The sequence below is a fragment of the Equus asinus genome, chromosome 17 (genome assembly GCF_041296235.1).
Source record: "Equus asinus isolate D_3611 breed Donkey chromosome 17, EquAss-T2T_v2, whole genome shotgun sequence".
NCBI lineage: Eukaryota > Metazoa > Chordata > Mammalia > Perissodactyla > Equidae > Equus > Equus asinus.
The window spans coordinates 42,865,136-42,889,527 of record NC_091806.1 but is presented as its reverse complement, the minus strand read 5'-3'; the positions used below and the strand labels follow the sequence as shown (position 1 = coordinate 42,889,527).

General features: G+C 59.6%; 1 protein-coding gene across 1 annotated transcript; it reads left to right on the top strand.

Annotated features, from left to right (window-relative positions):
• Positions 1-437: 437 nt before the first annotated feature.
• On the top strand, positions 438-20,451 carry EHD1 (EH domain containing 1). Its single transcript, XM_014844901.3, has 5 exons — positions 438-1,107; positions 4,568-4,665; positions 14,901-15,313; positions 17,724-17,888; positions 18,350-20,451. The coding sequence occupies exons 1-5, from the start codon at positions 704-706 to the stop codon at positions 18,872-18,874; spliced, it is 1,605 nt and encodes a 534-aa protein (XP_014700387.2). The 5' UTR covers positions 438-703; the 3' UTR covers positions 18,875-20,451.
• The last annotated feature ends 3,941 nt before the right edge of the window (positions 20,452-24,392 follow it).

Below are 24,392 nucleotides of genomic sequence, written 5' to 3'. Positions count from 1 at the left end.
GGAAGCAAGGGCGAGAGCAGGAGGCAAGGGAGGGCAGTGCTGATGGCGGAGGCGGGTGGGGGGAGCGACCCCAGGGGTCCTCCCATGCTTCAGGGGATTCTGAGCCGGTGGGAGGAAGAGGACCGTTCAGGAGGGCACTGTGGGTGGGGCGCGTGGTCAGGGAGCTGGTGTAGGTAACTGGGTGCTGCAAGGCGCGCAGGCCCTGGACCTCCTCGTGCCCGATTCCCCCTTCCCGCCTTCCCAACTGCAGCGCTTCCGCGAGCCGCCCCACGAGCGGTGGGGAGAAACAGGTGCGGTTGCCACGGCACCCGAGCCAGGGGCGGGGCAGAGAAGCGGCGCTCGCGAGATTTGGAATCGGCCAATAGGAGGCGGAGGAGGGAAGGACGTGGCGCGCAGCTCGCGGGCGGGGCCCCTCCCTCCCCCTCCCTCCCCCTCCCAAGTCCCCGCGGTCCTGCGCGGCGGCGGCGCGCGCGCGCGCCCGAACGCCGGGCCCGGCCTTATAAAGGGCGCAGCGCGAGGCGCGCGCTCCACGCCGCAGAGGGCGCTCCGCGGGCCGTGCCGTGCGCCTGCGCAGTGCGGGTCGCTCTCCGCCCCCTGCCCCGCCGCCCCTCCGTCGGCCGGCCGGGCCCCGCCTCGGCTCCGCGCCCTCGGCCAGCTCTCAGCCGCCGTCTGTCCCGCAGCAGCCGGCCCCGTCTCCAGCAGCATGTTCAGCTGGGTCAGCAAGGATGCCCGCCGCAAGAAGGACCCGGAGCTCTTCCAGACGGTGGCCGAGGGGCTGCGGCAGCTGTACGCGCAGAAGCTGCTGCCCCTGGAGGAGCACTACCGCTTCCACGAGTTCCACTCGCCCGCGCTGGAGGACGCGGACTTCGACAACAAGCCCATGGTGCTGCTCGTGGGCCAGTACAGCACGGGCAAGACCACCTTCATCCGGCACCTGATCGAGCAGGACTTCCCGGGGATGCGCATCGGACCCGAGCCCACCACTGACTCCTTCATCGCCGTGATGCACGGCCCCACCGAGGGCGTGGTGCCGGGCAACGCGCTCGTCGTCGACCCGCGGCGCCCCTTCCGCAAGCTCAACGCCTTCGGCAATGCCTTCCTCAACAGGTACCCGCCCCTTGCCCCGGGCGGGGACAGAGGGGACGGCCGGGGCCCCGACCCTGCGCTCGGCCTTTGTCTCCAAGGCCCCGGCGAGACCCTCAGCGGCCACTCCCAGGGACAGGGTCCCTTGCCGCTTCCCACAGAAAACCCACCCGGGGGTCTGGGAGTGCGTATCGCCGGTTCCCCTGACTTCTGTCAGCCCCCAGAATTTTCCAGGTCATCAGTTTAACTATCAACCCCCCCCCCCCCCCCCCCGCAGATCCCAGCCCCGCTTCTCTCCGAACCAGGAATGAGTCTTGGTCCCCACCTCCCTTCCCCAGACTGGACACACCTAATTCATTCAAACCAACTCCCTCCACTCTCCCTTCCTTCAAGGATCTGTTTCTTAAGTGTCATGGAAAAATACGGTGAAACTTTGAGCCATTCTCTTTGCTGGTGTGGTGCGCTGTGCTCCCCTGGGGCCGGTGGTTTTGTGTGGGAGGGACAGCCAAGATCTGCTGTGGCCTGCTGAGCTTGGGGCTGCCGGCGGAGGCCGCAGACGGATGGACTAGGAACACGGCTCCCAGAGGCAGCTGAAAGGACCGGCGCTGCTTTAGGGGTTTCGGGGAGCACCCTCAGGCGGGGGCCCTGGGAGCCCTGGGATGAGATTTGGGTCCTCTGTAGACTTGCTAGGAGGTTCTTTAACTTATTTGGGCCTCAGTTTCCCCAGTTAAATGGGTGAAACCTGCCTCCTCATGACAAGGATAATCCGCCAAGATTCTAACTCTCAGGATGCTGTGAATGAAACACTGGCCTCCTCTCTACAGAGTACGGCAGCCAAGTTCACTTTTCTCTAGAGGAACTTGAAGGCCCTAGTCAGTGGTTCTGGAATCTCTCCCCGCAGCCCCTTGGAACATAGCGAAGGACTTCACAGATCTCTCTGCCACTTCCCATTCAAGGAGTGACTCCACATGCCTTTCATAGTCTGGGTCCGGGGAAGAGCCTAGGAAGGAATCCTTGATGCTTGCCTTCCAGGTCTCCACCCTATACGATCACATTCCTTCGCAGACACTGTCCAGCCATACAGGGTGGACCAGCTTGACCCCGGTGCAAGCCGGTGGCTAGGCCTGCCTCGGTGCGCAAAGCTGACCTTTAACAGAGCAGACAGGCAGCCTTCTGTGGTCTTTTTGTCCCTTTCAGGCATGTAAGCCCGTCCCCCTGTTTTAGGGCTGGTGGCGTTTGTGTGTCAGACCAGAGCTGAGTAAAACCCTGCGGGTGAGCCTCCTGGAGAGCTGTGGCCCTCTTAGCCTGGAGCCCTCCTCCGGAGGATGCTGATGTGTTTGAATTCCATATGTGCCTGTAGACAGGCGATTGGCTCAGACTGTTAGCTGGTGGGTGCCATCTGATCTCGTGGAAAGTTTGTCTGCTACGCTGGGAATTCCAAGCATTACTAGATCTCTGCTTTCACGCAGAACTTTGGGAAGCTAGAAGGAAGGGCAGCTACGCCTGCCCCTGCTGTCTTTAGGTCTCCACTTTTGATTGTAAGAGCAGACCTTTTTTTGAAAGGAGAACCGGGCATATGGCCTGTTTTCTGAATTTGGACACCTGACGCTTCAGAGCTGGAAGGGAGCTTAGACATCATCTAGGCAACCCCCACCTTGTTGGTTCAGGAAACTGTGGCTCAGAGGGCCTGCTGATTTGTGGAGCTCACTCAGCAAGTGAACGCAGCCAGTTACCACCTACTGTTGCTGCTACCCAGAAAAAAGAGCAGTTCCGGAGTGCTGGGTCCAAGCCAGGCATGTTGATGATGCTGGGACCACAGGATCCGAGAACCACGCATTTATTTCCTTCCTGCCACCGCCTCATCTCCAGAGGGTCCCCCAACACTAATGGCCCTGCCGAAAGGGACCTCCTCAGGCCAGGATGGGGGCCTCGGGTTTGCCCTGAAACTGAGGTCGCCAGCTGTGTCAGCCTGCGTAGCACCCTGAGTGCCATCCAGCCTGGCAGCACACAAAGAGGGCTCTTCTCTGGCTGACACAGCCTCTCCTGGTACTCAAGAGACCCATTGAGTCATGAACTTGACTTTCCAGCCTTTTCCCCCTAAGTGGCTGCTCTCAGACTAAAATCAGATGGAGCAGCCTGTGGCAGGGCGCAGTCAGGGTGTCCCAAGAGGGTCTGATGACAACTTGTTGCATAACTGGTCCTGCCCATTTGTAGTACCAGATGAAATCCGGGCATCCTTGTGGGCGAGAACATGGGATCAGATGTGTTTATACTGCCTGCTCCCTTTCATGGTCTCCACCACATGCCCTGGGCTTTGCACAGATGTTAACTTACTCACCAGGCTCATCGACAAGGCATTGTTAGGTCTCCTACTTCTCAGAGCCAATTCTACTTCAGATCCTTTTATTTTGGCATCATCTCCGTGGCTCCCTTCCCTATCGGGAACCACAGGTCACGCAGGCGGTTATTTAGGGCACCGTGCTCTGCTGCTGGCACTGGCAGGAGGAGGTCCAAGGTTTATTCACCCTGCCGGGCAGCTGGCTCTACTCTGTTGTACTTGCAGGCGGCACCTCTCGCCCTTGGCCAGCTGCCCCCAGCCTGTGGGCCACTGGTCACTTGGGGTGTGGGGCCAGAAGGAGAAGCTAATAAGCTCAGATTCCTCCTCACTGTTGGAAAGGCAGCTGTAAGCCTGTGTCCTGTAGACAATGGGTCAGAATTTTCTTTGTTCACAATACCTTGTTCAGAGAAGGTTTTAAAGCAGCCTTTTCTGTGTTCAGTCAAGAATCTCTGCTATCAGTTGGGACAGCCCCTTGCTTTTCTGGGCTGTTCTAAGCTCAGCGGGAAGTCAGGCACACACCCCTAAGCCGTTACCCGTGAGTTGCCAACCTCTCTGGGGCTTCGTTCTTCATCGGCCTGCTTCGACTGTCAGAGAATGGTGTCTGTACTTCCCTGCCCCACCAACCAGCCCATGTGGTCCCCTGGCTTTCACTGGTCGCCCACTGCAGTCCCTTCCCCCAGGCAGCTGGGTGGAAGGGGAGGGCCGGCCCCAGCAGTAAGAGAAAAGGACCATCTCTCTTCAGTGGAAATCAAGCCAAGGGTTGAAAATTTTCATATGGAATTCCAGGGTCCCAGTGTCACCCTTCATTTCCCTTCTGGAACTGAATGGTGGCCTAAGCTCGGGCAATTTTCACGAGCGCATCAGCAACTTGAAAGTTGAACTCTCGAACTCTGGGGGAAAAGCTACTGGGAGGGAAGTGCTGATGTGGGCCAGTTTGAGCCGGCTGGTCGGATTCCCGCTTAAGAGAATATGTGCAGTTTGCTGGCCACCCCTGAAAGCTAAGACGAGAGAGAACCTCCTTTAAGTTCCTTGCTCCTGGAAGGGAAGCCAGAGGCAGCAACGGAGGAGTGCAGAAGGCACCGCTGTCCGTCTAGAGCAGCGATCACTCAGTCTGCCCTCTCTCTCCCACCTTTTGCTTTCATGCAGGTTCATGTGTGCGCAGCTACCCAACCCGGTCTTGGACAGCATCAGCATCATCGACACTCCCGGGATCCTGTCTGGAGAGAAGCAGCGCATCAGCAGAGGTAAACAGGCTCTGGCACGGCCTGGGGCACCTGGTGTCTCCATCAGACTCCTTCCGTCTGATGTCTGTGACACCGGCCAGATGCTGCCCTTGAGGCTGCCCACATGCGAACCCGTTTTGTCAGCCTTGTATCTGCACCGTGCTCCAAGCCCTGAGGGGACAGGAGCTGCTTTCTTCTGAGGCTGCAGCCAGTTTTATGTGGCTGTCAGGCTTCCCAGCCCCTGGGGCATGCTGGAAAGGAGGAGAGGTTTCAGAGCTGGGGCCCTGGGCTGCCTCTGAGGTCACAGGAAATCCCTCAGTGTCTGAGCTCCAGGGACCTCGGCCGGCATTGCTCCCCTGGGGCTCACTCACCTTAGTTGTGTGTAAGAGCTTGCTTTCCGCAGCCGTGTCGATTCCTGGAGAGTCTGGCAGGATTGTAAGAGAACTGCTTGACTTGACTGAGCCCGCCAAAAGGAGCAGCTCGTGGGAATTTGTTAAACGTTCAGGGGCTGGTGGCAGTGTGTTCACATGGGCTTAAATGTTGGTAATGAGCTGCCCCCTGGTGCTGTGCGTGGCATGAGGTGGTCGCGCTGAGTATTAGTGCCCCGGGCCCACCGATCGTGTAAACTCCTGTCTCAGTTTTGCCTAGCTTTCTGAAGATCGGGTGCAGGATGCGCCTGAACCAGGTTATATTTCTGCTGCAGCCCCTTTTTGGAGAAAGGGGGGGAGCCTTGGGGCCTGCAAGCTTTCCAGGAGGAGCAGGCGGGAAAGAGCTAGCCGGCCAGGAGTGGAGCCTGCAGCTGCAACTGAGAGAATGAAGTAAGGTCACATTCAGAAAGAGGGGCAGGTCAGCTGACTACATTTGTTTATCATTAACTTGCAAATCTGCCCTGCGCCCCGCTTTCCCTCCGGGTGGCCGACACTGGGGAGCTTTGCAGCTGAAGTCAGCAGCCTGAGATTTGGGGGTGGAATGTCACCGGCCGTGATGGGGTGGGGGCCATGTTCTTCGTGCGGAGAACATCGCTTCTCTTTTTCTCCGGCTTGTGGGCCCCTGCTGATACGGGGTTGCATCAGAGCACACAAAACTGCTCCCTATCTCTAAATGTGGCTTTGGCTTTTAGCTTCTCCGCCCCTAAGGATAACGACACGTCTAGGATAGGAATTCAAAATAACCGTTTAGGGACCCCTTCAAAAAAGGTGAGGGCCCGTTTTTTTTTTCTTTCTTACAGCTTTTATTGTTCTAACCTGGTTTAAAGAAAATGCCTGATAAGCCAAAGACAAGGCTAGGAAATCTGAATAAGTTACTCTTAAAGAGAAAGAGCCACAAAAGGGAATTTAGTCTGAAACGCCCTCCAGGGCTGAGCTGTCCTGAAGGGGCCCTCTCTGAGGCTCTGCAGAGCCATCTTTTTGATGACCTGAGGGGGTGGGCGGAGATGCCATCAGATAGAGGCCTAAGCCACCTCTGAGGTCACATGATGTGTACACATCTTCGGATAAGGGACAGCCGCTCACAAAAGGAGGCTTATCTTCCCACAATACCTTGCTCAGCATGGCCTTCAGAGCTGGGAGGGAAGGTATTTGAGGGAGAGTGTCTAGGGTCCCCGGGGCCTCTGTTGTCTCGTGAAAGGGAACCCAGAAGCAGCTGTTTCCCACTGGTGCTGGCTGGCTCTAGCACTGCAGCTTTCGTCCTCAGGGCTCAGCAGGCTGAGAAGTTGCAAGTGTGTGTCTGGCCGCCTTGGGGCCCCTGGCCCTGCCGGCTGAGCCGTCTCCCTCCACTGCCCTGCTTCCTTCCCCCTGCTTCCTTCCCCCGGTAGCTAAGCTCAGGCAGTGGGGTCCACGCTTGCTCTCTCTGGGAAGGCACCAGAGCAGGGCTCAGTGCGCCCTCCAGTCAGACACAGGCTGCATTTGATGGGGGCTGGCGAGGACGTGGTGCGCAGGGCAGTCCCCGTCATCAGGTTGTCTGCGCAGATGGCAGAGACCTGGAGGAGGAAGCCAGCAGGAGACACCGGGGCCCACCATTAGCGCTCCACCTGTGGGGCCTGCCTGTGCCCCTCCAGGTGTAAGGCGTGGCCTCTGGGTCCCTGGGCAGCCACCGAAGTCCTCCCCACCCCAGCGTGGGCAGGAAGGAAGCTTAAAGACAAGTGCGTTGCTTTGATTGGAGGAGGACATTCCTCCTGTGAAATAGCGAGAGTCCTCACACTGGGTTTACTGGGCCATTTCTTTCCGTCTGTAACCCTAGAGGTCTTGGTTTAAAGTATTTACTAAAAATCTGGTGCCAGCCTGTTATCAGCCACAGAAAGACCATCGGGCGGTACCTCTGAGATGTCTGGGTGTGGGCTCCAGGGGTGGTGACCTCTGGGTAGATGCAGAAGGGCTGGATTTCTCCTTCTCTGAGGCCCCACCTATTGGTCACTGCAAAGGTGCCATGTCACTCTGTCCAGCAGAGGAAAAGTTAGAGAAGGGCGGTGCGTTCCAGGCTCCCCTGCCGGCTGCCCCTCTGTCCCTCTGCCGATGGCGTGCAAAGCAGGTTTCCCTCTCAGAAAGATAGGGCCAAGCGAAAGCATGGCTCCCAGGCCAGCGACATGCGCTCCTGCCAGCTTCCGACCTCAGCCCCTGGAGAGTCGATGGCCTCCTGGGGTCGCATGTTCCTTCACTCCCGTTTCCCACCCTATCTGCCAGGCTCCTCCTGACTTTTCCGCTTTTCCTAATATGTGCAGGAAATACTGTCTGGAGCGCGCAGGCAGGGCCTGTGCAGGTCCAGAGCAGCCAGGACCCGGCCCGGGCTCCGCGAGAGACCCCTGAGAGTCTCTCTGGAGAAGAGAGGGGCCTCTGGGGGGTCTGGGCTGTGCTTCCCCGTCTCGTTAACATCCTGACTATAAAGATAACGTTCTCCTGTGTCAGCAAAGACGGGGGACCTCTGGGGACGGCGTTTGTTCTTGAGTGCTGCCCATGTGACTGATAAAGGGCATTCCAAAGGGCACTGGCGGGGCTGGTGTCCTTGGCTCCTGGGCTGCTGATCACCTGCATGGTCACAGGGGGGTCTGGGAGGGAGCGGGGTCTTCCCACGGCCGGGGCCCCTTGGGTGGAGGCCCAGCCGGGGAGGCAGGGCCTGGCCAGCGCGCTCCCCGCCTTTGTCACTGCGTGGCTGGGAGCTGAGCTGTAACTTTTGTGCCCCAGTTTCCCCCGTGGAAGTCGCGTCAGCAGGGACGTGTTGCTTAAACTTGGATTAGGGGATGAGGGCCCGGCCGGCCTCGTGCCTGGCTTTCCGCTGACCCCTCCCCTGTGAACCAGCTCCCCTTAGTGATCACGGCAGCTGCGTCCATGCGGAAGCTGCTGCTCTTCAGATGAGGAAACAAGAGGCTTCGCAGAGTGAAGTAATTAGCCCAGATGACACACAGACGAGCAGGTGTGGGCAGCAGGATTGGAGCCCAGCCAAGGCCGTGCTCACACCGCACTGTGCTGAGAGGGTGCCTGGGGGTGAAGGAGCTCCGAGAGCCGGGGTCAGACAGTCTGACCTTGTCAGGTCGTTACAGGGCCCTGGGCTCTCCTGAAATGCACAGGGCCCCTCTGCTTCTCTCAGCCCAAGATCAGACTCTGAGTCCAGAAACAGGCCTGAGTTCCAGGCTTTGAACAACAGTGCTGGCGGCTTCTTTTACCCTGTTCTCTGCCTCCAGGCAGAAATTGTCCCCCAGGCTATCCATGGACCGGCAGTAGCAGCCCCAGCCAAGGCTGGCCAGTCCCCTGGGTTCTCACTTGCCCTCCTGCTGACTGTCCCTGTTTCCCGGGCTCCAGCCAAGCCCAAGAGCCGTCCTGCTCCTTAACAGTCGGGCGGGGCCTCCCCAGCCCAGACCTGGAGCCGCCTGACCCTGAGCTGGCCCTTCCTGCTGACCCTCGAGCGGACCACCTCCTGAGATGCCCCCCGCAGAGGCCCTCCAGGCCAGTGTTTCACCAGGGTTTTCTGCAGCCCGTAGAACACTCCGTGAGGTTGCCCAAAGGCAGCCCTCCTGGATGCCTGGGCCCACAGCACAGAGATGAGAGGGTTCAGGTCGCAGGTCCGTACTTTAGGAGCTGGGGGCTCCAGGGAGTGGCTGCACCGCCTTAAGTTCTTGCCCCGGTGCCTGGTGCCCAGTTAAGTGTTTGACAAAGGTCAGCTGATTAAAAATAAAGACGCTGAAAAATCCAGGGATTTCCAGACGTTGATGAGGAAGACCTTCTGAGTAATGTCCCAAGGAGGCTGGAGGATGGGGAAACTCTGACTCAGTCGGGGTTTCCCTTCAGATCGCGGGACCACCTCTGGGCTCCAGGCAGAGCGGCCACCCTCCTCAGACCTTCCTCTTGCCCACCTCCTGCTGTTTCCCACTCTGGTTCAGCCGGACGGCTTTCGGCCCGAGCCCTCGATGGGAATGCTGAAGGTTCTGCTGGGGCGTGGGCCGCTCTGCCCACGGAGGAGCGCTACCAGCCGGTGCTCGGCACCTGCTCACGGCTGTGAGCCTGGCTGTCGGCTGGGTGGCAGCTGGCCCGAGCGCCTGCAAATGTTGTGTTTATATTTGGGGTATGAGACATTCTTCACGCCTTACAAGCCGTTGTTGCCCACACACCCTTCAGAATCTGAGCTTGAGCCCAAAGTACAAACCCTGTGAGTAAATCATAGCAAACATTTACGAGGTGCTTCCGGAGCGCCAGGCAGCCTCTCGATGCTCACAGCAGCCCTGCGAGGTGGAGACCTTCCATCCTCGGCACAGATGGAGAAACTGAGGCTCACGAGGGAACGTGGCCTGCGAGGGTTACACCACAGGTTGTTGAGCAGACGGTTCGGGATTCAGATGTGGGCCTGATTCCAGAGTCCGTCTCTTCCCCACTGGCTGGCCCCTGTCCTTTGTCTCTTCGTGTCAGGTCAGGTTGATTGAGGTCGACGTTATATGTAGTAAAATTCACCCTTTTTAGGTGTCCAGCTCTCTGAAGCCATCACATACCCACCACCGCAACCAAGATACAGAATCTTTCCATCACCCCGGAAAGTTCCCTGCGCCCCTTTGTAGTCACTCCCGGTCCCGGGCAACCCACCGCTCTGACCTTTGTCCCTAAGGTTCTGCCTTTCCCCATGTCGTGAGCCATCATACGTTGCAAAGCCTTCAGGGTCGTTGGCCTTCGCTTGGCGAGTGCTTTTGAGCGTCACCGTGTACTTGGGGATCAGCTTCACTCCTGTGGGTGTGCCGGGTCCCATCGTAGGGATGCCCTGGGACTTGTTACCCACCTGCTGTCAAAGGGCATTTGGGGGTCCGCTTTGGGGCAGTTTAGGATAAAGCTGCTGTGAGCCTCCACGTACAGTGCGAATTTTAGTGTCTTCGTGTCTCTCGGGTGCATGGGGCGGCCCCTTCCCCTAACTGCTGCGCTGCGCTGGAACAGTCCTTCTCTTGAGAATGTGAGCTTAAAGAAGCCTGGGGACAAGTCCCCACATAGACTCCCCGCTCTGGAGCTCTGTTTTGCTCGCCTGCGCTCCTTTCTCCTGGGCCCGGCGTGAGTTGGAAGCGTGTGTGATGGAGAGCCGTGGCAAGAAATACCGAGGCCCACGCAGCTTGAATGGCAGGAAACAAAAGTCGATTGGAGACCAACCCTCTATTGTTTGTATTCTAGTAGATTTTGGAATGTATGAAGCAGCTTTTCCCCCAGCTGTGGAACTACCTGTATTTGGAGGGTGCCACGGCGGGGCCAGGAGCCATCACAATTGCTCCTGTCTGCACCTCAGTGCTGGGTGGTGGGAGCATGGCTCCCGTGAGGAGCCACCAGCCCCGGAGAGGCAGGTACCCCGGAGAGCAGGAGGGGCCGCAGGGGGCTCCCTGGGAACAGAGCCAGGGCAGAGGCAGGCTTCCTTCCCCGAGGCTGAACACAGCCCGAGGGGCTCAGCCTTGCTCCTGTCTTCCCTCACCCAGGACTGTGTGTGTGGAGGGGATGTAAAATACGCAGAACATCAGCTTTGGCCGTTTTTAAGTGTGCAGGTCAGTGGCGTTAAATACCTTCATACTGTTGAGCGGCATCACCGCCACCCATCTCCAGACCTTTTCCATCTTCCCAAACTGCCACTCTGCCCCCGTTAAACCCTGACTCCCCAGCCCCTGGCGACCACCGCTCTGCTTTCCGTCTCTGGATTTGGCTTCTCCAGGGACCTCATATAAGTGGGATCAGGCAGCATGTCCTTTTGCGACTGGCTTATTTCGTGATGTCTTCAGGGTCCCAGAACTTTCTGAGCCAGAGCTTGTCCCTGATCACAGTGGCTCTGGCTTTTACACTTCCGGCCCACCCCTCGGACCGTGTTGTCTGTGTCCTTCGTGGGGACATGGTGTCCACGCTCTCGCTCCTGCCGGGGCCTGAGGCAGACGAAGCTACGAAGGTATGGCACTCTGTGCCCCGCGGTGGATGGGGGCGTGGTTTTCTCCCTCGCCAAGCTCGCTGTGACTCCCCGCTTTTGTTGTTGTACATTAGGTGGCGTCTGAGGTGGTGGGCAGTGCTGGGGGGCTGCTGACGAGCTCTTCCCTCTACTTGTCCCTTGATCCCTGTGCTGGTCACCTGCTGACAAGCTACAGGCTGAATGGTGGCTGGAACCACGTTGCCAGTTGCGTGAACTTGACCGGTGCTCTGGGTGCTACAGCTGTGGGTCCCGCCCTTGGTGCCTGTTGAGACATCATCTCTCAGGACGAGTGAGGGGTTAGCAGGCTGAAGGGCGCCAGGTGGGCCTGCCGGCGGCTGCAGCCACATGGTTATTAATGGTCACACACCTACGATGACATCACACAAGCCTGAACTTCAGACCCTCTTCATGACCTGTGGGTGTACTTGGCCAGCCACCCTGTCTCCCTCACCAAAAGTGTGAGCATTTTCCATAATAAACAGGAAATTTCATTCACCTGCAAAAAATGGCCTCAGCTCTGTCGGCTCCCCCTGGAGGGGGTGGCGAGAGGCTGGGTTTGTGTGCGGGGAGGTGGGGGCGCCTGGCCCTGTGGCGGCACTTGTGGACCCGCCGGCGGTGACTCTGGGGCCGCGATTCAGACTCCTCCTCCTTTCTCTCTCGTTCCCCATTGTCCTCCCCAGCGCCCCACCATCAGGGCCAGGGGGCAGTGAGGCCGCGTTGGGTGGAGTCTGGGGGTGACCTCGTCTCCCCGCGCGCTGTCCTGACTCCAGGGCCAAAGCTGACTTGGGCCGGAGCCCAGCCCATCAGGGCGCCCCATTCCCAGCACCTCAGTCTTGGCATCGCTGCCTCCCCAGCTGTGTGAGTCTGCTCGTTCAGCTCATGCGCTCTGAGCTCACGCAGGGGAGAAGCGGGGCCTCCGCCATCCAGTCCTGAGTCATCACTTTTGCAGGGCTGACCCACGGTCCCAGAGCCGGCCATAAAAGGCCGTGCAGCCTGGCCAGCTGGGCACAGGCCACTGAGCCCTGCCCCGCGTCCCTCGGCCTGTGCCTCGGCCTTCCTATTCCAGTTTTCTGCCTATGGCCTCACTCTGGATGTCCCCTCCCGTGGCTCTCGGATCCAGCCACACCGAGTCCCGGGCCGTGGGGGCCTTGTGCTTTGGAACCAGCAGCCTGCAATGGTGGCTGGCGGCTGGCACAGGGGTGACACTCTCTGAGCACGGGGAAGCTGGTAGCTGGGCCGGTTCTCATCAACTGCACAGGCCGCCAGAAGGCTGCATGCGGCCCTGCCCAGGCTGAAGGTCAGGTCCACAGGGGCTTTGCTGCCCCCAGCTCACCTCACGTCCACCCTGTTAAGAAACGGGCCAGTCAAGGGCTGCTTGTGATCGGAGTGTCTCGTCTGCCCCGTGTGCTGGGCCGGAGCAGGTCGCAGACCGCAGCCCAGCAGCTGCCATGCCAAGTCGACAGAAGTCGTGGATTTGAGGTTTTCCTTAAATTTCCGTGTCTTGCCACAAAGACGAGAGCTGACCTTTGGCCTCAGAGCCAGGCCAAATCTTTGTCGCTCTCAGTCCCTGGCCAGTGACTTGGAGGCCCAGGGCACCCTGCCCCCCTCCCGTCCTCTGGGCCTGCCTGGCCTGTCATTCAGACCCGGCCTTGTGCTGGGAGCCCACTGCGGTGCCTCATTTCTTCTCCCTACCATCTTAGGGGGAATTGTGTTTTGAATTTTAGAGATGAAGAAAGTAACTCAGAAGTTAAGAACATGAGGTCGCAGGGTCCATGGCCAGAGCAGGGGCTGAATGCAGAGCTGTCTTGTTGGAAAGCCTGGGCTCCTCCTGAGTGCCCACTGGGGCTCAGGCGTGAGACAGCCCAGGAACACGCTTGAACTGGGGGCCCGGCGGCTGGAATGTTCCTCTAAGCAGCGAGCTTTCCCCTCGGCTCCGCCCCACGGCGTTAGCTGTTTACCTTACAGCCCGGCGCAGCGGGAGGGGGGGTTGGGTGGGCTCTGGCCCGAGTTCAGGGACCTCTTGAGGGGCCCACTGGGGACATGCGTTTGGCCAGGCGACCTGGCAGCCTGGGAGCCACCATGCCCTGCTCTGATGCACAGCTCGGCTCACAGGGTCCTGATGAGAGGACGGCGAGGCTGCCCTCCCCGAGGCTCTGCAGGTTGCTCTGGGCCTGTTCTCCATACGTCGTCCCTTCCTTTGGCTGCTGGTCTGTTCCCTGCGGTCTAGAGAACACGTGTCTGCATCCCAGCGTGCTCAGGGTAGCGGTGTGTTTGCAGGGGATTCTGGGAGCGGGCTGTGAGGACGAGGAGAGTGGTTTGGCCGGTTTCTGGGCAGTGTTCCCGGCTCTTCCCTGGCTTATCCTCTGGAGCTTGACTGTGCTCTGGGAAGTACTCGGTGGTTCTTAAGAGGGCCGGCCTACATTTGGGGCGGCCTGTGGGTAGCGAGTGAAGAACGAGGAGACTGAGCCCAGGGACAAGAGGCTGGCCCAGAATCACCCAGAGAGGAAATGGTGGTTCAGGGGCAGGGACCAAGCTTCCGAAAGCTCTTAGGCCATTGTTTTCATGTGGTCTTCCTCCCTCTCCGTAATATTCCTAAAAGGTGAGAAACAGAATTTTCACTCCTTCTGGGGGCAGTGAAAGAAGTGAAAACATTCCGAAGAGGCATAATTGTAAAATAGGATACAAGTTAAACCACTATTACAGAGACCCAAAAATACATTGGCTTAAATTGGATATCAGATAGTTTATGTCCAAGGCCAATCTGAACTTGCGGCTTCCATCTCTGAGCCCAAGGTGGTTGCTCCAACTCCTACCATCACATCTGCATTCCAGTCCTCAAGAAAGGAGAAAAGGACAAAGGGCTCATACACTTTCTCTTGTTTGTTTCTGCTGTAAGAGAGGCTGGGAAATGCAGTCTTAAGCTGGGCAGGGGGGTCCGTGAATCCGGCTAAAACCAGACAGTTCTGTTATGAAAGGAAGAATTCCAGTTAGCCGTCTCTGCCACAGGTGGTGCGGTTCACCAAAGGGCCTTAAAGCGGGTGGTGGGAAACAGTACAGAATAGATTGAGAACGGAAGTTTATCTAGTCCAGCCATTTCATGTCAGAGAAGCTTTAAGACCTACAGAGGGGAAGTGGTTTGTAGCACTTCACAGGCTTGTTGTAGCACCGTGGTCAGTGAACTTTCTGTCGGGGTCAGAGAACTCCTGTTTTTGGCTTCACAGACCTTATGGTCTCTGTCGCAGCCACTGAGCCCTCCCGTTGCGGACACATGCAGCCACGGACAGTACAGATGCCTGGGGCCGTGTTCCAATAAAACTTTATTTACAAAAACAGGTGGGGGCCCGGTTTGGCCCCCGAGCTGCAGTTTGCCAACCCCTGTTATAGAGAATAAAGGAGCTTCCTGCAAAACCGGGACCCTGGCACACGAGGTCTGAACAGGTAGCAGCTGCAGGTGTCGCCGCTGTTATTTACTGTCCCTGCTGTCCGGGGGCACCCAGCGGGCAGCCCCTGCGTCCGCTCTTCTCCCCGCGCCGCGCTCAGCCGTGCTGCTCAGGCCGCCCTTTCACTCCTGCCTTAGTCTGACCCACTTGAGAGCTTGGACTCCGTGACTTCTGTGCGTTATTTAGTCGTTAAGCGCCTCTGTGTGCCAGGTGCTACATGGGTGAGGGGACAACCACGTGGGTACAGAAATAGGGGGACCTGCTGACCATGCCCTCAGGGTGCCGTGCTGTCCACTCAAGCACGTCTTGCGCATGGAAAGGACCGCCGGCCGAGCAGTTGGGGCCGGGCTGGGGACGGGCGCCGTCCGAGCCGCCTGGCCTGGTGCCCGAGCTCCGCCTTCCCTCCCACAGGCTACGACTTCGCGGCCGTCCTCGAGTGGTTCGCCGAGCGGGTGGACCGCATCATCCTGCTGTTCGACGCCCACAAGCTGGACATCTCGGACGAGTTCTCGGAGGTCATCAAGGCCCTCAAGAACCACGAGGACAAGATCCGCGTGGTGCTGAACAAGGCCGACCAGATCGAGACCCAGCAGCTGATGCGGGTCTACGGGGCCCTCATGTGGTCCCTGGGGAAGATCATCAACACCCCCGAGGTGGTCCGGGTCTACATCGGCTCCTTCTGGTCCCACCCGCTCCTCATCCCCGACAACCGCAAGCTCTTCGAGGCCGAGGAGCAGGACCTCTTCAAGGACATCCAGTCCCTGCCCCGCAACGCCGCCCTCAGGAAGCTCAACGACCTGATCAAGCGGGCGCGGCTGGCCAAGGTAGGCGGGGCGGGGTGGGGCGGGGCCAGCGCACTCTGTGCACCCCTGCATGCAGCTTTTCTTAACTGAGTCTTAATGCGGATAAACATCAGACAGGGCACGCGGGACCAAGGGGCAGCCTGGGAAGCGGAGGGGTTGGGGGTGCAGCTTGGGGCCTCCCCGGCTTCCCCTCCCAGCTCTGTCGAGCACTGAGATGGACTCAGTGCATGTTAGGCGTGGGGGACGCAGTGGGGACTGACAGGTCCCCACCCTTTGAGCACTCATCAGCCATAGGGGGGAAAGCAGAACACTAAAGAAAATAAAGCGTGGTTTATGTGTATCGCAGTGGGGTGCCGCAGAAGACTGGGGAGCTGTGTCCGCGGGGTGGGGTGGGGTGGGCCGGGCTGCGGAGGCCACGGGTGGGAGCTGATGCTTAAGCCAGGATAGGAGGGAGCTGGTGGAGAGATGGGGGGCGAGCTTGTGGGCCCAGAGAGGACGCCAGTGGCTTCAGCTCCCAGAGGCCTGGTCAACCATCCCTCCCCTCTGGGGAAGCACAGGGCCTGCCGGCACCTGCTGGCAGCATCTGAGTTGCTCCAGAGGTTGGAATCTCAGTGCCTGGCCAGGTACTTCAGTGAGACCCGGGGGTGGCTGGGGCTGGGAAACGGTTCATACTACCTTCAAACACAGAGGAGCAGACCGGGTCCCCTGAGGACAAGATTTTGACGAGGTCTGCAGGCCGAGTCAGGCGGATCACAGACCCTTGGGGCACGCAGCTCAGCCATCAGCCCAGGCAGTCCTGTGGCCGGTGAAACAGTCACCCTGGGCCCGGAGTGTACAGGACCGAGGATGGGCGTCCTCTCCAGGTAGCAGGCCCTGTCCCCGGCGGCCGTCTCCTGCCTCTGGGGAAGCGGCTGCCTGCGCACAGCGCAGAGTTTTGAGATTCCGCCGGGGCGAACATGGTGGCCCAGGGTGGCCCACGCTGTCATGAGGCCCAGAGTCAGGCAGCATGGTGCTCCCTGGCCTGATAGTGAGAACTGACCCTTCACCCTTTACTACGGGCTCTGTCCCCACCCTGGCTGCCCAAAGGGCTCAGGGACCAGCAGAGCGGAGCCTGCTAGAGCTGAGCGCGAGTTCTCAGGCCCCACCCCACCCTCCGCATCAGAGCCTGCACGGGAGCACCACCCCTGGCGGTCTGTGTGCACAGTAAAGCTGCAGGAGCCTGCTCCTGAGGACGCAGGGCTGCATGCTTTCCTAGATATCTGACTCCTGGAACCTTCCTGGTGGGTGGAGCTGGTTCTCAGGAACTCATGGGAAAAACCATGGAACTGGCTCCCGGTCTCAAAGGACGAGGGACACCCCGAGCTGAACAGGGAGAGGCCATGAGCGGAGAAGAACCTGGCCTCCCGTTTCCAGTTGCAGCCCCACTCGGGCCGCAGGGCAGCTCTCTGCTCCCTGCCCAGCCCCTCTCCTGGCAGGGCCGCCTGTGCGCCCTCTCAGCCTCCTTCCAGGACAGAACAAGGGCGGGCTTCGGTCCCTGCCTGTTTGTCTGCAGAGATGCTGCGCCATCGCTGGCCCGCAGGCACGTTGAGTCACCATGTCTGGAAAACCCCGTGGTCTCCAATCTCATCCCGCACCTGCTCTTTCGAGAGTGTTTCCTTTTCCTGGAGTGAGTGGTTCTCTCTGTGCCAACTCACACTGGCCTGTGGTGGGCAGAGTGGTGACTGTGGCTCTCTGTGACGGGCCTGCTTTCCTTGGGCACTTCTCAGCCAGGCTCCCACCAGCAGCAGATGGGGTCGGGCCAGTGGAGGAGATCTGATGGGGTTGAGCGTGCAGTCTGGGAGAAGAGGGGTGCGGGGGCCGAGGCTGGCTGGCCGCAGCCCTCTACGCCCGGACATTGCTTGGTGAGGCGACGAGATTTGAAGACTGGTGCCCTTGGAGGGTAGCCAGGGTTCCTGGCCTGCTGTGGGGAAATGAAGGGTGTGGCACCCTTAATTAGCAAAGATCTAAGCAGCAAGGCATTAAGCTCTGATAAAGCTGGAAACATCTGGGAAAAGCCTTGTGGGACTTTTCTAATCCTTAGTCACCCCGAGGCTGTCATGGTGATAAAGTGGAACATAACTCTGGCCTTGTCATTTTGTGCACTCGACATCAGCATCCACATAGGGATGTTTGCATATATTTCCATATGCAGGCGTGGGGCCTGCTTGGCTTGCTAGGGACGTGAGTGATCCGTGATCTGCGCCTCTGCTGCGTGGAGGGGGCAGCCGGGGGAGGAGGGTGCCTGTTTAGAAACAGAAAGAACTTGGACTTTGGACTGTTTTTGGCAATCCTGGATTACAATCCCACTTTCTAGGGCAGCCGGAACGCAGGCCACGCTCCTGACCAGGTGTCTGGGGAGCGCCTGACGTCCGCCCCTTCCCTGTCGTCACAGGTCCATGCCTACATCATCAGCTCCCTCAAGAAGGAGATGCCCAATGTCTTCGGTAAAGAGAGCAAGAAGAAAGAGCTGGTGAACAACCTGGGAGAGATTTACCAGAAGATCGAGAGGGAGCATCAGATCTCCCCGGGCGACTTCCCAAACCTCCGCAAGATGCAGGTACGGCTGTCCCGCACGCCCTGAGAGGGCTGCTGGCGGCCGGGGAGTGTGGGAGGCCTGGGCACTGGGACGGTGGTTCTGGAGGGAACCCCGGCTCCATGGGGTGGGGCCTCCCAAAATGGAACAGCTGGCTCAATCACCAGTACCCAAAGAAGCTGACCCAGGCCGTGACACCCCAGAGAGGAATGTGGTGACTCACCCTGAGGTGGGGGGCGGGCGGGGCCATGCCAGGCACTCCAGTGTCATCCCAGTTAATCCTCGCCCCAGCCCTGTAAGGTGCTGTACCTCCAGTTTGCAGCTGGGGGAGCCAGGGCCCAGAGGGCTTAGCTGAGTTCCCTGAGCTGTTCAGTGCTGGGGGCCGGGACACCAAACCGGCTCTTTCTGCATGGGAGCCCAGGCTTCCCGCCCGGAGGCTGAGAGCCGCCCCGCCCAGCCCTTCTCCTGCCTCCCCTCCCCTCCAGGAACTCCTGCAGACCCAGGACTTCAGCAAGTTCCAAGCCCTGAAGCCCAAGCTGCTGGACACGGTGGACGACATGCTAGCCAACGACATCGCGCGGCTCATGGTGATGGTGCGCCAGGAGGAGGCCCTGATGCCCTCCCAGGCCGTGAAGGGCGGCGCCTTCGAGGGCACCATGAACGGGCCCTTCGGGCACGGCTACGGCGAGGGGGCCGGCGAGGGCATCGACGACGTCGAGTGGGTGGTGGGCAAGGACAAGCCCACCTATGACGAGATCTTCTACACACTGTCACCCGTCAACGGCAAGATCACGGGCGCCAACGCCAAGAAGGAGATGGTGAAGTCCAAGCTGCCCAACACGGTGCTGGGCAAGATCTGGAAGCTGGCCGACGTGGACAAGGACGGGCTGCTGGACGACGAGGAGTTTGCCCTGGCCAACCACCTCATCAAAGTCAAGCTGGAGGGCCACGAGCTGCCCGCCGACCTGCCCCCACACCTCATCCCGCCCTCCAAGCGGAGGCACGAGTGACGGGCCGGCCGGTGACGCAGTCCCTCCATCTTGGCGCCCAGCCAGGCGGAGACTGGGGAGGGGGGCAAGGGTCGCAGTTGTCAAGGTCCATAAAGACTGAGCGGGTGCTTCCTCAGCTCTTGAAAAGGAAAACCACCATCTTTCTTCCCAGGCTGTTCCGGGGCCCGGCGGGGAGGCAGGGGTGATGCTCATATGTGAATGATGGAATTTTGTGCACAAGAACTATGGATATTTTTAATATATAATGTTAGAGGCAGCCTTCTGTCTTACCTCCTCCATCTGACAGCCCCACGCACGCAGAGCCTCCGCCTCCCGCCCTGACTGTGCAGCACGTGCGGCCACTGAGACCGCAGGGGCCGTGGCCTGCCGTGCCCACCCCTGCTCGCCCCTCCTGGCAGCTATGGGGTCCTGGGGCTGTACGGAGACAGCAACGCTCTGGACCCCCAGTTGGTTTCTAAGCCGAGGGTTGCTTCCCGGGGCCAGCGGCTTCCTCCCGCCCGGCTCGGCCTCCTCCCTGTGCTCCTGGATTCAGTTGGTTCTGGTGCCTTCCCCTCCCCGCGGCTCCCTGTGCACAGGCCTGCTCTCTGCTCTCTTATCCCTCGGCTCGGCAGCCACAGAGGCCATGCCTAGCTTCCTTTTTTAGAGGGGGGTCCAGGGGATGGGTGGGAGAGAACATCGTCCAGAAAAATATATAAGCTAGTTTTTGTTCTGTAAAGTGACACCTTTCATACTTGACGAAATTTTCCAGTGACTTCCCAACCACTTGTTCAGAAGCTGTGATTTTTGTCTCCTTTGCCACACTCCAGCCAGGGGACAGCTCTACCCAGGAGCCATGAGATGTGGGGTGCTGGCAGGGCACACCCCGCCAGGGACCCCAGAGGTGGTGTTTCCTGCTTCACCCTCTCACTTCCCTGGAACATTCTGGTGTACCTCCCTGCCCCACCTTTGGGTGGGTGGTGAGTCCTCGTGACCCTGGTATGGCTTGGTGCTCCAGCCCGGGCCTAGTGGCCAGACAGTGGGACCAGGGACAACCCAGCCCTTTCCCTCTGCCTCATCCTCATTTCCGGACGGAAGCCCCCCCTACCTTCCTTCCTCCTGTTGAGCAAAGGAGGGCGGCACGTGGCTTGGATGCCCTTAGAACAACCCCCCCAGCTGAGCAATGAGAAACCTGAGCCAGCGAGTGGCCAGTTCAGGCCGCCTCACTCTGCTTTGCCTTGGCCGGGCTGTCCAAGTACAGCCTCTGGGGGCCTGGATGGACTCGCTGGCCAGTGGCCGGCCCCCAGGGCCTGGAGCCATCATCACAGAGCTGCTGTGGCAGGGAGAGCGGGCTTCCCACGGGGGTCTCAGGGACTCCTCGACTCTGACCTCCCCGACCCCCGCCCGCCCTCCCAATGCTGCTCCCCAGGCCTCCGCTGGCCCACCATGCCCTGCGGTATTAGGTGAGGATGGAGGCAATGACCTCATCGGGAATTCACTGTTGAAGGTGCAGTGGTCCTCCACACTCACCTGTGAGAAGAAAAAGCAACTGAAGACTAGACTTTTTCTTGCATTAAAAAGTTTAACTGTGCTGCATCTGGCTTCTGGTGCTTGGTCGTCTTCTTCCGGGGCCTGCTCCCCACAGTGCCTGCGGGAGCTCTGCTATCTCCTAATTGAGTGAGGCCTGCAGGCGGGGCCGTGACCCCCTTTCCTCGTGCTGGGTGGGAGCTGAGCAGTAGTTGATTTGCGGGGAGGATGGGGTGAAGAGGTTGGGAGACACTCTGATGACCGAGGACTAGGCTGCCCCCCTCCCAGGGTTGGTGGCGAAGGTACCCGTGTTCTGCAATCTTTGCACCATCTCCTCCCACCTGGGCCCTGCCCTGGCCGGGGACAGACAGCTGGGCGCCCACAGGGCTCTTGGCACTGGGAGGGGTCAAGTAGACTAGGGTTTACTGGGCTCCATGCTAGCCCCAGGGTGCTTCAGAGACGGTGAAGCTGGTACTCAGAAGACAAAAATACAATTACGGAGGGTGGGGCCAGCCGATGTGGCAGATAGGGGACTGTTTGTACCAGCAGAGGGAAGGGAGACAAATGTGGAGCCACCGTGCCAAGGAAGGGTGCAGTCTGGCTGGAGGGTGTTCCGGGCACACTGGCAGAGGGGGATATGAACAGTGCCACAGGTTTTGGGGGCCAGGCCGGGTGCACCCGCCCGTGTGGTGGGCATGCAGGCTGATGGCTGGCATCTGGGGGAGCAGGGGCTCACCAGCCCTCTGCACCCCCCAGAGGGTTTGCCTTGTGCCACATTGACCCTCGTGACATGGAAGGTCCCTGTTTTCACCACTCACAGCTGAGAACTCAAGACTCAGGAGGGCTTGGACAAGGTCGTGGGAGGAGCCTCAAACCCAGCCAGGCACAAGCTCCCTGAGTGTCAGACGGAAAGTACCCTTGAAAAGGAAAACCGGGCTTACAGCTCGCCGCACCCCAAAGTCTGCAGCTCTAGATTCGGGTTTGAGAAACCGCACAAAGATTAAATAAATGCTGTCACTCCAGCCCGGGCCCTGAAGGCTTGGCACAGCCCCTCAGTTTCCAGGGGTCTCCTGAGAGCTGGAGCGTGCTTGTTCCAGCTGTTGGAGCACAACGAAAACAGAACTTCCCAGATCTCGGGGAATGTGAGTGAGAGAAGGGCCACCTGGGGCTCTACAGCACAGCCTGCACTCAGCACCCCCCACCCTGGGCCAAGGGTGTCTCCCCGAAGGCTGCCCCAGGGAGTGACTGCCCATCCGAGGCTTGAAGGAGGGGCCGAGGGCAGGGATCTGCCCCCTGCTGCCCCAGAGCTCATACCCCTGGTTAGGGTTTTACAGATTCGGGGGCTTTTCTCGGCCGTGAGGGGGGTTCAGAAGGGCCAATGGGTGTGGACAAAGATGCGGCCACCCTCCTGGGGGGCCAGTCCCCACCTCATCCCCCCTCCCTAGCAGGCCAGGATGGTGGGTGAAAGGGCCCCTCTTCCGGGGCTGGTCTGGGGTACAGGAAGCGTGTTTCCACCCCGCTCCCAATGCTCCTTCAGGGCCATGTGCCCACGCGGCACCTCGGAGCCCAGGACCCAGGAGGCAAGGGGGCCCACCCACTGCCTCTGGGCCCCCCACAGCGGCTCCATTTTATACACTGAGGTTCCATGTGAGATCTCATCAGAATAAACATTCCTTCCGCTCCTTAGTAAACAAAAAAGTTAACCATCAATTCAACCAAACCAGTGGTCTGTTCTTAGCTCCAATGGGCTGGTCATAGGACTTGCCCAAGGCCACCAGGCTATGACAGGGTTAGGATACGAGCCACCAGTCCTGCCCCTTAGCATGCAAAGCAGGCCAGCTCCGAAACCAGGTGGAGGTAGACCTCGGGGCAGGCAGGAGTTCAAGTCCAGCTCCGCCTCCGGCTGGGACTCAGCCATCCTCTCCCCTCCTCAGTCTGTTTCCTCCAAATGCAGGCAGTGACCCTACTTCCCAGAGCCAGGGTCCCTAGGGTGCCCAGCTCGAATGGCTGCCTTTGCTGAGCACCCCAGGAGGTTGGCTAGGGTCGGGGTGAGGGTCCATGCACAGAGCCCGGCACTCCACCCAACTCCCAGAACAAAGCGGCAGGACCCACCCTTCCCCAAGCAGCCTGCAGACTCAGTGGCGCCCATGGGCCAGCGGGGTGGTGGCCGAGGGGGCTCAGGGCCTGGCTTCCTGTGCGCCCAGGGGGATTGATAATTATAAAACCACGTGGCCTGCTGCCGCTGAGGAGCGTGGGAGCCCCTATGGTGTGTTGGAGCAGCACAGAGAAGGTTTTTGGAAGGAAAGCCAGGATGATGAAATCACCATATGTCCACCATTTGGAGCTCTGGACTTTTCAAAGGACACACCCCTGGTATGCTGAGGTGGGCGGGGAGGGAGTGGGCGTGCGGGGCTGCCAAGGGCTAGCTTGGGGAGTGGAGACCCTCAAGCCCACCATCCCCATCAGCCCCTCCCCCAAAGCCACCCCAATGGACGCACATTTAAATAAAACCCGGGAGCCTGAGCAGCAATGCAGCTTGACACGAGCTCCCCCACCCTCCAACCTAGAGACGCACTCCAGCGACCACTGGCGGCCACTCCGCGTACCATTTGCCCCTCACACCTGAGCTGGGGCAGTTCGCACAAAGTCAGCAGCCCAGAGAGACAGGAAGTGACTTGACTTGCCCAAGGCCACACGCCTGGTCAACAGTAGGCAGAGCTGTAGGACCCCACAGACAGCCACTCCTTGTCCCCCGGCTCCCTGGGGCAGGAGTGGGGCACTGCGCTTCCAGTGTGGCCCAGGGCAGGGGCAGCTTGCCATTCTGGTCAGCCCTGCAGGACCATCTACTGGGAGCAGCTGCTCCTCCCACCTGGGGAAGGGGAGCCACAGACCCCAGAGCCTGCCTTGTGTCTGGGCCCCTCCTAGACCCAGAGGGCTATGCTGGGGTGGGGGGGATGGGCAGGTCAGAAAACCTGGGTTCCTTGGCCCTCACTCGCACTTGGCCCTCACCTTCCCCCTCTTCTTGGGGTTCCTCCTCATCAGAACCATCCTCTCTTTTCGCTAGGCCTGGGTCTTTGAACTGACAGTTTCCTTTTCTCACCATCCCAGGCCCTTCGCAGAAGCCCACATGGAGTCCACGGCAGGCTGGCTTTTCCCCCCGTCCCCTGTACTTAGCATCTGGGTGCCACATGTTGCCCTTCTGCTGCCCAGCACTGGCCTAGGCCTGGAACCTGGGTAAGGAGCTGGAGGCTGGCACCATCCGCCTCCCACCTCCCCAGCCTCGAGGTATTAATCTTCGAAGGCAGGGTAGTAACTCCCTCCTTCTGGCAAGACCTTGTGAAGATAAGAGATCTGCAGTCACTTTGAAATGCTAAGAAGCACCATAGGAATGCAAGGTGTTATCACGAAGATCTGCTCCCCCCAGGGCTGGGTGAGAGCAATGCTAGCACCTTGATACCTAAGAGGCTTGTATTGGAGGGGAGAGAGGTTATGGGGGGCAGGTGCCCCTGCACCTAGGTGGGCCTCTGGGAGTGTGAGGGAGGAGGTGCGGGAAGATGGGGTGGTGGAGGTCTCCCACTCACCCTCCTTCATCCACTGAGCACCCACCAACCATGCAGGGCCTCCTGCAGAGAGGCCTCTGTGGCCCTGGTGGTCTGGCTCACGCAGGAGCAGAGAACAGATCTGCTGGGGCAAAGCAGGTCCAAGTGCAGGGGCTGTTTCTGCTGGCAGGGCTGGAGGACTGGCCGCTTGTTGAGGCTGACTCAGGCACAGAGTCCTGAGGCCTGGAGCTGCAAAGGAGGGGACAGGGAGCCTGACCCGACCCCCTTTTACAGATAAACGCAAGCTTGGAACAAGGATGGGACAAAATGAACACAGGACCAAACAGAATCAAGCACCAGATGGGCGGGGAGTGCCCAGGGCCAGTCCCAGCTCTGCTCACGCAGACCTCAGCAGGACTCAGTTTCCCCTCTGCTGTACCATGTGGGGATGGAGTCTGAAGGGCTGGGCAGAGGGT

What these genes read in the sequence shown, in the direction of transcription:
- EHD1 (XM_014844901.3), top strand. Translation starts at nt 704, where the DNA reads ATGTTCAGCTGGGTCAGCAAGGATGCCCGCCGCAAGAAGGACCCGGAG. An exon ending in GGCAATGCCTTCCTCAACAG is followed by an intron (nt 1,108 to 4,567) that starts GTACCCGCCCCT and finishes GCTTTCATGCAG; the next exon opens with GTTCATGTGTGCGCAGCTAC. An exon ending in CAAACCTCCGCAAGATGCAG is followed by an intron (nt 17,889 to 18,349) that starts GTACGGCTGTCC and finishes CCTCCCCTCCAG; the next exon opens with GAACTCCTGCAGACCCAGGA.